The 12,265-nt window shown below is 32.2% G+C and overlaps 1 protein-coding gene across 1 annotated transcript in view; it reads right to left on the reverse strand.

Moving 5' to 3' along the window:
* HTR2C (5-hydroxytryptamine receptor 2C) overlaps nucleotides 1–12,265 on the reverse strand; it is a 282,379-nt gene that overhangs the window by 147,814 nt on the left and 122,300 nt on the right. The window contains exons 3-4 of the mRNA XM_013048464.2: nucleotides 8,737–8,851; nucleotides 3,583–3,896 (exon numbers count right to left, since the gene is read on the reverse strand). Coding sequence (XP_012903918.1) covers nucleotides 3,583–3,896; nucleotides 8,737–8,771 — 349 coding nt within the window. The 5' untranslated portion in view covers nucleotides 8,772–8,851. The remainder of the gene's footprint in view (nucleotides 1–3,582; nucleotides 3,897–8,736; nucleotides 8,852–12,265) is intronic.

Raw genomic sequence — 12,265 nt, forward strand, 5'->3', positions numbered from 1 at the left:
AACATTTGTCATAATTTCAGCCTGAGATGGTCTTTAAACTTTTGTTAATTTTTCTAATATTATTGCCTTCTTAATCAGAAAGCACTTTGGGTAATATTTTTACTTTTCTAATATTTTCTTTGTGGTCGAGTATTTTTATTAATTTTTGTGCATGTACCATGTGCACCTACAAAGAAGGTATACTCTCTTTGATAAGAGTATAAAGTTCAGCACACCTTCATAAGATCTATATCCTTTTTATTTTTTTGCCCAATCTTTCTTATACTGAGTATGATGTGTTAAAATCTCCCATTAGTAGAATGTATTTATAAATGTGTCCTTCCCTTGTGGAGCATAACAAATATCATGGAGGACATGGGGAGTTGGAGAGTAGAAGGGAGTGGGGGGAAATTGGAAGGGGAGGTGAACCATGAGAGACTATGGACTCTGAAAAACAATCTGAGGGGAATGAAGTGGTGGGGGGGTGGGAGGTTGGGGTACCAGGTGGTGGGTATTATAGAGGGCACAGATTGCATGGAGCACTGGGTGTGGTGCAAAAATAATGAATACTGTTATGCTGAAAATAAATAAATGTAATTAAAAATAAATAAATAAATGTGTCCTTCCATGTTCTTTGGTTTTTGCTTTATACAGACCGTTGCTGTGTTATTGGTGACATAGGTATTCTTAACTTCTATATCTTTGTTGTTAATTGGGGCTTTTATCATAAATAAGCATCCTTCTTTTTTACTCTTGTTGCTGTTTTCACTCGAAATTTACTTTGTTAGGTATTAAATCACAATTTGTTTTCTCATTTCCATTTACTCAGTGCACTTTTGCTCATCCCTTTATTTTTAACAATTATGAATCACTGGGTTTTAAGGTCTTCTCTTGAATAGAGAATATAGTTGGGCCTTTCTTTTTAAGGCATATTAAAGATCTTTTATTTGTAGTCATGTTTTAGGTTCATTCACGTTTACTGCTGCTACCAGTATATTTGTTTTCCTCTGTCATGTTACATCATGGTGTAATGTTGAGGGCATAATGTTATATTTTCTTGTGTTTGTTCTTCTAATTGATTTTTTTTGCTCTTTTATTAATTATATTTCTTTTGGGGTTTTGGAAGATTTGTTTTTTATTTTAGTAGTCAACTTGAATATCACATTTATATCATGTTTTATTTATATCATGTTTAATGCCCTTAAACCACTGTTTTCTTATTAAAGCTATTACTTTCTGGTTTGCCAATTTTTTACGGTATCATTTAACTCCCACCTTTTGTTTATAGAAAAATCAATAAAATTATTTTACTTTCCTCTTCCTCTTTTCCTTTCTATTCTCCTCCTAATTTTAGTTGCATTTTTGTTAATTTTTTAGAGTTTATATTACATAATAGATGTTTTTATAACATATAACAGTATTCTACTCTTATAGCACTTCTATTTTTGTCTTAGCTCTAAAATTACCCATATTAAATGCTCATCATTAGTCTTTTGGATGAAATTTTCCCAGTCATTCCTTTGTTAGTTGAATCTCATCTACTATTTGATTTCTTAAGAAGGGCTTAATGGGTTCAGAATTCTCTGAGTTCAAAATCTCAACTTTTTATAGCCTGCATGGCTAGCATGTCTGGATGTAGAAATCTTCATTTCAAACTCTGAGTATGTTTTTCCACTTTTTAATTTAAGGTATACTTTACATACAGTAAAATTTACCTTTTTAAAACTGCACACTAGAATTTATAGCTTTTCAAATTTTAAGAATTTTTATATATATTTACATTATATATGTATAATTTACATATATGTATAATTTACATATATGTGTATATACATACATATATATATATATAAAACCACCACATCAACATATACCAAAATAAATACCCCTTTTCAGTCATCCTTCCACCTTAAACCACTTGAAACTAGTGATCTGTTTTCTTTCTTTATAGAGTTGCCTTTGAAAGAGTTCCTTAGAATTGGTTAACTTTTTGAATAATATTGCTTCTATTACTATGGTTTATTTTTGTTAATTGTGAAGTCATTCTAATTCTCTTACTCTTGTGTACTTTTTCTTATTTTTACCTGAAATTCCTGAAGATTTTTTCTTTATGTTTAAAATTAAAAATGGAATTATCATATGATCCAGTAATTCCACTACTGGATATTTACCCCGAGAAAATGAAAACACTAATTCAAATATATACATACATCCCAATGTGTATTGCAGCATTGTTTACACTAGCCCAAATACAGAAGCAACCCAAGTGACCATAGAGAGTTGAATGAAAAGAGAAAATATGGCATATATATAATGGAAAATTACTCAGCTATAAAAAAAGAATGAAGTCTTGAAATCTGCAACCATACCATGGACCTAGAAGATATAATGCTAGTTGAAGTCAGAGAAAGTCAGATGCCATATGATTTCACTCATATGTGGAATGTAAGAAACAAAACAAAGGAGAAAAAAAGACACATTAAAAAAAAAAAAAAGACTCAAATACAGAGAATAAGCTGGTATTTGCCAGAGGAGAGGTGAGTGGTGGGATGGGTAAAATAGATGAAGGGGAGTAAGAGTACCATTATCTTTTTTTTTCTTTTTAAATTTATTTTTTATGAACATATATTTTTATCCCCAGGGGTACAGGTCTGTGAATCGCCAGGTTTACACACTTCACAGCACTCACCATAGCACATACCCGCCCCAATGTCCATAACCCCACCCCCTTCCCCCCAGCAACCCTCAGTTTGTTTTGTGAGATTAAGAGTCACTTATGGTTTGTCTCCCTCCCATTATCTTGATGAGCCCTGAGACATTTATAGAATTGCTGAATCATTGTATTGTACATCTGAAACTAATATAACACTGTATGTTAATTACACTTGAGTAAAAAAAATAAAATGTGACATAAATAAGGCAAAGGGATAGCAGAGTATGAAAAGGAAAATAAAAAACCTCTCTAAAATCAATATTATAAAAATTCTGAATGCCTGAGTTTTATTGTGATAATGTGACCTTGCACTTATATAATTATTAATTAATTAGTTATTCCCATCACCTTGTGAAAACATAAATTGTAGACCCCATAAAGAATAGCTATTATTGAGTGCATATTATATGCCAAGCACTTAGTTTGCCAACATTTAAAGCGATTACTTAAAATACATTTATTAAGGATGAGGAGTCTCTTTTTCTTTCTTTGTGTAAGAGATGATACTAAGTATGTGTACTCCCCTCCCCCAGAACACAGAGGTGAGAACATGTTTCTCACTGTCACTGTCACATGAGAACATGTCTCACTGTCCCATTGTATACATTAAGGCAACTATCATTGTTTATAAGTGAGACTGAGCAATAGAGTGTTTGTGCATGATTTTAATATATTGTAAAATGTCTGTTTTGCTTTTTGAAGACTCTGCTACTGATTTATTTAATAATATGATAAACACATCAAATTCTTCTGTCACACAATTTACTTTTTTCATCATTTTCCAAATGATATAAGTAAAATGATTAACTCTATGAATGTTTACTATGATACTTGACATAAATTAGGATATAATCTGGGATTAAAAAAAAAACTAATAAAATTGTACTTACCATAAAGGATTGCAAGCAGAGACAGTGGCATGACAAGTAGTCCCACTAGCATATCAGCAATGGCTAGGGACATTAAGAAATAGTTGGTGGCATTGTGCAGTTTCTTTTCCAAGCTTACTGCCATGATAACGAGAATGTTGCCACCTATTGTCAAGATTATTATGATGACGATTGAAAGTGCTGGCCAGTTTTGTACCCCGTCTGGGAATTTGAAGCGTCCACCATCGGAGGTATTGAAAATGTCAGTTACTAGAGCTGCAACAGGGCTCACAGAAATATCGCATTGCCAAACCAGTAGGCCAATTAGGTGCACACTGAAAAATGAAGAAAAAAAAAATCAGATACATATTACGTTGTTTATATCAATAAACTACTTATACAAAATAATTGCTTTTCCTTTAGCAGCTCTTATCACATCACTGTCATCATTTCTACTGCCTTAATTAAATCTCACTATTTTTTCTATCCAAGGAATATTATGAGTCAGACACTTAGTTTATGGAGATATCTATATCTATATATAGATCTAGATATACATAACTAAAAATTATCTGTATTATAAAATTGCATATATGTATTATCATTTGATCACACACAACAACCTCATGAGGTCAGTATTGGTTTATATTCATTATGCAAATGATGAGTCTGAGGTTCAGAGAGGTTAAGTAACTTTCTCAAGGAAGAACAGCCAGTAAGTGGCAGGGACAAGGTCCATAACCACGTCCTAGTGATTTCAAAGCCTGTATTTTAAACTGTTACTCTATACAAGCAACATGAAGCCACAGTGTTGTTTGATTTGCTCTAAGGGTCTATTTTTATATTTTTTCAATATTAATTTCTTCTTGATCCCTTCTGAGACAACTGACAACAGAATGAAGAGAGATTTTCCTTTAAGCACCCAGTGCTCTGACAAGAAAATTGCACCATTGCCTTTTTTAATCTAAAGCTAAGAAGGAATAAGTTGTCATCAGACAAACTTCAGGGAAGAGGTTAGAAGAGGCACCGTGGGTTTGGGCCATAGCGCATATTCATTTCTTTCTAACACTCTTTTTACCTTCTCACAGCTACAGAGTCTAGGCTGGCCCATACATATTAATATCTGTGCTGTAAATCTTCCTTCTATCTGACACTCTTCTCATTTCAGTCCTATGTTTTCTGGGCCCTGTTCTAGGCCAGAAAATGATTGATTTGTGGTGCTGATGAATTCCTATGGGTTTGCTGCTTTTCCTGTGTTGGATGCAAAGTCTCTTAAGTCATTTAAACTGTGCCTCTCTCAGGAAGGTACTTTCATAGACTCTACTAGTAAGAATATCAGGACAGGTGGCAAACAATGTAGGAGAAGCGGACATGGCTATGTTTTGTGCATCCCAAATCAACTTCCCCCATAGTGGTGTGGGATTTATTCAGGTTACATATATTAAGTGTCCTCTCAAAGTGTGTGTTCCTAAAGGATTTAATAAAACTAATATTTATTTTTATTAATGAAATAGATAAGAAAGATAGGCATATTTATTATTTCCTGCATAAAAACAAAATTATTATTGAAAATGTTTTTGTGTATTGTATATTCAGTAGTAGTTATTTTATAAATATTAAGCAGCAACTACACTACAGGTAGTGGTTGTTAAACCTTGTTATTATTTGTAGAGGAGGACATTTTCTCTACTCATACAATTATATGCTGAATAATTTTTTTTTTTTTTTGCAAGACTGTTGAAGTAAGGGTCTTTCTGGAATTGGGGAGATCGAACACATGACATTAAAACATCTATAGTCTGAGTTCTTCACATACATGATTTTATTTCATTATCTTATTCACTTTTTCTTTGAACTAAAAATGTTCCCTCTATACAGAGAAAATACATGTGTGATTTGATTAGCTTATCATTTATTATCAATTATCAGAGAAATTTACTGTAGTAAAACTGGATGATTATGATAGCATAATGATATCATAACTACAACATTATACACACATACATGCACATACACCACACTTTCTAACTTACACTGGAATGCTTGGCCTGAAAAACTATTCATGTTTCAAAATTCAAGTAAAATACTGTAATAATTTTTTGGATTATTTAAAAATTATTTCTCTTAATATCTTGGTAATATACTTTTATGTCTTTTAAGATAATGAAGAAATTATGAAAATATTTTGACTTTCTCATTCTACAGAGGGTAGAAAACTAATATTTTAATCATCTTGCTTAAAATAACTTCCATATTAGTCGAAGTTACCTGACATTCTAAGCAACACGCAGGTGGTGATATACATAGTAATTTTTATCAAATAATCAGTAAATTATTGTATCAAATAATCAGCAAATTCTATTTCCTGGAACATAAAAATAAGTTAAGGTTATATATGCTTCAAAAAATCTGTATCATAAGTAATCTGTGATGAATGCAAGTAGAAATTATTAAAATAAAGGACCAAATAAATAGAAGCAAGTTATTTGCTCTCGGCTTTGATTATTCTGTCACTATATTTGCTGCATTGGGCATGTGATCAATTTCCTAACTTCATGACCTCAATGATTTTTTGATCAGTCACTTAACCTCTCAGAGCATCAGTTTCTTCATCTGTAATAACTATCATGTGATTGTTGGGAAGATTAAATGATAGATATAAAGTCCTGAAAATTATACCTATGTCATAAGAGGCCCTCAGTAAATATTGGGGCTTACTTTCCTTTTGCCTTAAAAGTTAAACAAAAATAGTTTATGTTAACTATACCATGACTCATGTATTTCACAATTGGTGATAATTTAAATCCTGATTTTATTGTAATAAGATACTAATTTATGCAAAAAGTGTCTCAGACAATAATTTTAAATCTGGGTCTTTTCTGGCTTATCTGATGAAGAACGTGTCCTTCTAGCATTTAAAAAAAAAATCTAGTTTAAATTAGCTGCTGATTATCTCAGCTAGTCCTGTAAAAGTTTATGCTCATAGTAAAATGTTTCATCTTCAATTGTCAAGTATAGAAAATAAATATATTTATCCTTCAGAGAATAAGGTCCTAATAGAATATGCATCCAACTTGAATTTTCTAAGCAAGTTATAAAAACATCAAAGTCCTTTTGTATATTTCTCTAAAAATGACAGAGGGACACCTGGGTGGTTTAGTTGGTCAAGTGTATGCCTTTGGCTTGCGTCATGATCTCAGGATGCTGGGATCAGGCCCTGTGTTGGGCTCCCTCTCCCTCTGCCCTTTCCCGCCAATTGTGCTCTCTCTCTCTCTAATAAATTAATTTTAAAAAATCTTTAAAAGTGTTAGAGGAATGCAGGATAAAATTGCATGTAAAAAATACATGAAATACTTTTGGATAATTATCAATTTTAAAATTTGAGTGTTTTATTTGGGATTGGTTATCTGCTGGCCAGATATTATTTTTAATTTTCATGAAAGAGTCCATGAGACAAATACTTAATTACTGAGGAAGCTTACAGAATCTAAATATACCTATTGTGAATTATAAAATAATGTTACTGGAAAGATCCTAAAAGAGTATTTACTTCAGTTTCCTGGTTTCAACTCAATTAAATTTAATACATTCTTACTGGGTGTTACTATGGGCAAAGTATTATAATTTTTTTATTAAAGGTCAATCTTATTTTCTATAGTTTTGTAATCAGAAATTGGCTATATTATAATTAAACCTAACTTCTGATATTTACATGCTTCATGAAATATATACAGTCCTTTTTATAAAAGAAGAATAATATAGGTCTTAACCTTAAGTTAATTGTTATTAAGCCCACCGAAGTCTCATAAAATATGTACACAAAAACTACAGTTTCTCCCTGAACAATACAACCAATTTATTCATTGGTACTAAAGGTTTAACAAACATATAATGTAATGTTCCTAGTAACCAAAATGATACTTTGATTTGAAAGAGTGTATGTTTTATTTTTTCATTTAGTTTTTTAATTTTTTTTTTTTTTTATTTGAGAGAGAGAATGAGAGAGAGAGAGAGGATGAGAGGGGGCGAGGGTCATAGGGAGAAGCAGACTCCCTGCTGAACAGGGAGCCCGATGCAGGACTCAATCTTGGGACTGCATTCTTGCATGGCATATGACAACGGGTGCTTTTAGAAGAGGTGAATTACCATCCATCCAATGCAGGGCTGGGTCTCACAACTCTGAGATCATGACCAGAGCCCAAATCAAGAGTTGGTCACTTAACTGACTGCACCATCCAGGAACCCCTTCCCTTCTTTATCACTATCCTTCATCCTTTCCTTTTCCTGTCTGGTGTTGTTCTCTTGGAATCACACATCACTGAGACTACCATCAGCACAATGTACCAGGACATCCAAGATGGGCTGTGGTGGAGTATATTGCATATTGTGGAGGATCCAGTGTTGGTGTATTTTATATCTCTACTACTCCACAAACTTTTTCTTGGGTGAGCTCTTTTACAGGACTGATGGAGGAGACTATAGGAGCAAGGGGATTCAAGGTTTCTCAACTGGAACTGATTAGAATTTACAGAGCGCTGGATCTTTTTTCCATGTCCCATTCCTCAAAGAGTGGGTTTGGAGGAGACCAACCCAACATTTATTAAGTTAAAAAGAAGATATACCTGGATTCAATTACATTTAGAATTGCTCAGTACTTGAATCCAATTCTTTTCTCCTTTATGTGATATTCTATTGACCTGAACTACTGGATCATTGTATCAAGACTTTGGAAGATGCCATTGTTTTCCTCTGCCTAGCGACATCACCCAACCTCTACTCTCTGACTTCTTATTCAACCATTCTTTATAAAACCAGAAACATCTTGTCCTTTTGGCTGTTTAGTTCATGCAGGAAGAAAAAGGCAAAACAAGAAAAGAACCTTTCTCATTTCTACATTTTAACCATGGAGAAAGGAGCCAAGAACATTGGAATTATTTTTGAATTTAAGATATAATTGCCATATATTTATTTGAATACATGAGCAGTTCTGTTTAACTGAAGTCTAAGTTATTGGGGTTTTTTTCCAGTTATTTTTGAACAGGGAACATGCATTATGTTAGTCTATGGGCTGCAAATTGAGGCAAACATAGCTGAGTGATCATAGAAAAACCTCTTTAACATTTTTGTTCAAGCTATCATAAAAAAGTTAACTTTTAAAAAAAATAACATCCTTACAGGAACGAATGCACCGCTTTCCTCAGGTTCACCATGATTGCTTCGGTGTTAAGCAACCAAAGTTTAAAATTTTGAAGAGGAATTGTAACAGATTGGATTCATAATTCCATCCTTTCTGGGGAGAGAGAAAAAAAAAGAAAAAGAAAATTAGTTAAAAGTCCAAATAACTTCATAACAGCCAATTAAATAAGCTTAAATATATTAAGTGTTAAGAAACAATAGTACAAAATTTAGCAAACAGGTAAGCATGTTATATAATTTAAGTGATAAAAAATGGCAGAGAACTATTTTTCATTTATTTACCAATATACAACCATCATAGTTCTTTTTCTTTCCTTTTTTTTAAAGTTTTTCTAAAATTTCTTGTACACACTTTACTCATATGGGGCTTCTACTGAAACTTCTTAGAGTATACAAAGCTTCAAAAAAGTGCTTTTAGAAAAAATTAAGAATATATGCTTAATCGACAAACCATTTGGAGAAAGTTTGTGATGTAATAATTAAGCAACATGTATAAAATACAAAGGTTTCATCTTATAAGAACACGGGAAACTAAAATAAGTTGTAAGTATTTCTATTAAGTGAACACATTCTGTACATTTCTTATTTATTTTCTTCAAAGTGAAGCAATTTGCATTTACATAGTTTTATTTATACTTTTGCATTAACCAAAAATATTCTCTAGAGGGCAGCACCATGTTTATATCAAAATAAATGAGTTGATGAGGTTTACTATATTAAATATAGCAAACACCCTATGTACCAGCTTGTTAGTATCCTACAGGTAATTATAGTTCAGGGCACATGGAAGAATGCTAAAAATGCAAACAAAAGGTCAGTTGCACAAGATGATGCAAACAAAAACCTTAATTTCTTTTATTGATTAAGAGGTGACAATACATCCTAAAGGTATTAGGAAGGAAGCATGAAAACTCTCCAAACAACTTATCAAAGAATTTCAGAGAGAATGCTTTTAATTTCTATAGGCTACTTTTCAAGGAATCATTTGCAAAACCCCACCAACTATTTCTGTAGCCAATTATTTAGCAATTAGCACTCACTATATTCAGTATGCTAGAATGTTCGCCAATGTCAATGTAAAGATTGATAGTGACATGTGCCACTCTCTAAAGATGTTATTGCCACAAAGGAGTGCATCAGAGTGGCACATGTCACTATCAATCTTTACATTGATATTGAATGAATACTTAGTGTAAATTCTAGTGATTAACATAGAAACCCTTTTTTTGTTTGTTTGTTTGTTTTTTGTTTTTTTGTTTTTTTTACTGCCAGGAGATTCCTAACTAGAAACAAAGTGGGTAAATCTCCCTGTCCTCTATTCTTGGTTTTCTAGATCTTCAATTTTAGGATTTTGATTATACTATCTTCCTGCACCAAACATCTAACTGAAATTCTGAATTTCTGGGATCATAGGCTTTTACAAGAGTCAGGATTGTGATGTTAGGTTTGTATGCAGTGGGCTGTCAATGAGAAAAATGTAGATGCTCTGGGGGAGGGGGAGAGAGACTTCAATAGCTTGAGAATGTGGAATAACATTGAAAAATCATCTGTTCTGTCTAATTTGAAGATATTTTCAAGGAATGTAAAAAAAAAAATGTGTTGATAATCTCTTCTAGTGTTTTCTAGTTCCTGTTAGAAATTTGGAAATAAAATTTTACTGGAACAAATTGTACCTCCCTATGTTTCCCATCTCATTAATAGTACTATTATTCTAGTCATCAAGCTCTATGAATTTAATTTATTCTCTCTTCTTGTCCCCCACATCTCACTTGTGAGTTCTATCAGTGTTACCTACGCAGAAATATACTTTCTTTTTCACTAGAATAATGCATAAAGTATGGCCTCCAGTGTCCAGAAAGAAAATATTCCATGGAAGAGATAAAGTGACATTCTCTAGATCATTAGTTATACCGTTTTTATCCCATAAAATGCTGCCAGACAATGCATAAATCCCTTTTCTTGGGAGGTCTGGAAATAAGTGACAGAAAAAAAAAATGGTACAGAGAGACAAGAAGGTCTTATTTTGCTTCTACAAATACTAAAATTCTTCTTTTCCCAGTATTAAAATACAAAAATTGTTTTTAATTTTTACTTTTCAAGTGTTTAAAAATTAATATAATTTAAAAGTTTCAAAGTAAAATATATTTCATTTGAGTAGATTATAACAAATCATTTGAAATTGCATTTGCTATAGCTTGATATGATAATCATCTTATTAAACATTGTATCTTCCATATTCTCAGCCATAGTAGAATCGCATTATTGTTACTCAAAACACCGTGTTTCTTTAAAATTTAATCAGTGTTGTCATCTTTTTTATATGTACATTTTCCTGTGAAATATAAACAAGAAAACAACAAATATCCTAACTTCTGATTTTGTTAATTGAGGAGACTAAGTAATAATCACAAAAGTATATTGTGTAAACAGATCTTCAATTTATTAACAAAAGTACCTTGGGGGCAAAATAATATCTTTCTGTACTATTAAAATTTGTATTTTTTTGAAACATGATTAAACTGGTTAGAAAATGCCCCTTGATTGGCGGTAAAAGCTTAGAACTATGATTTGATAGACAGGAATAAATTATATATAAATTATGTAAAGTAAGTAATGTTACATTACATGTTTCCCCAAAGGGCTAAGACACTGTGGTGATATTTTGCAATGAGAAATGTTCTGTGGGTACTTCTACAAAACCTCCTAAAGTCTTGGATAAGATAAGTTAAAAGACACAAACAAACAAAAATAAGAGAAACAACAACAACAAAAAACCCATACAAAGCAACACTAATTAAACACTCTGATCTGCAAACCTCTCAGACTCTGTTAACCTTTCATAATGGAATCCTCATCATTGTTGAACAGAAAAACAATACCTGGGAATTTAAGTGCTCAAATTTGAGAAGACTTGTATTTTAAAGAATTAAGAAAAAAAATCACTGGTAGAGTGATTCATTTTAAATGAGAATTTACATGGTTCTCCTAGAAACTATGTTTGGTCATGTAACAATGTCGAAGTATTATACATATAAAGTAAATCACAGGTTAAATCATACATATACATATGTACATATACACTTCCTTCATTCATTGGACAATAATTTGATGGTTTGCTTGGAAACCAGTGCTATATTTTCTTTAAGGGATACCTAGTTTTCCATGCCCATTTGCCCTTCAAGTAGTGAGGGATCTATGGCCATCCTTGTGGTCTATAGAATACTTTATGCTCATTTGTGAAAGACTACCAAGATGAGAAAGGGAAATCACTTTTGCATGTTATCTCAGTCTTACACATTTTAAATTTAGCTTATGAAAGAACTTTCTCGTGGCTCCATATTGGGAGATGCAAACAACAAAGAAAACCCCAAGATTTGGACTCTAGTAAAGTCATCATTGGGGATTAGGTTTAAGAGTCAAGTGTTACACCAGTAGCAAGTAGACATTAAGTTGGAGAACAGGAAAAATGAAGAAATGGAAAGAATAGGCAAAAAGGAAAATGACAAGG

Source organism: Mustela putorius, unplaced genomic scaffold (genome assembly GCF_011764305.1).
Source record: "Mustela putorius furo isolate JIRA1106 unplaced genomic scaffold, ASM1176430v1.1 tig00003901_pilon_pilon_pilon, whole genome shotgun sequence".
NCBI lineage: Eukaryota > Metazoa > Chordata > Mammalia > Carnivora > Mustelidae > Mustela > Mustela putorius.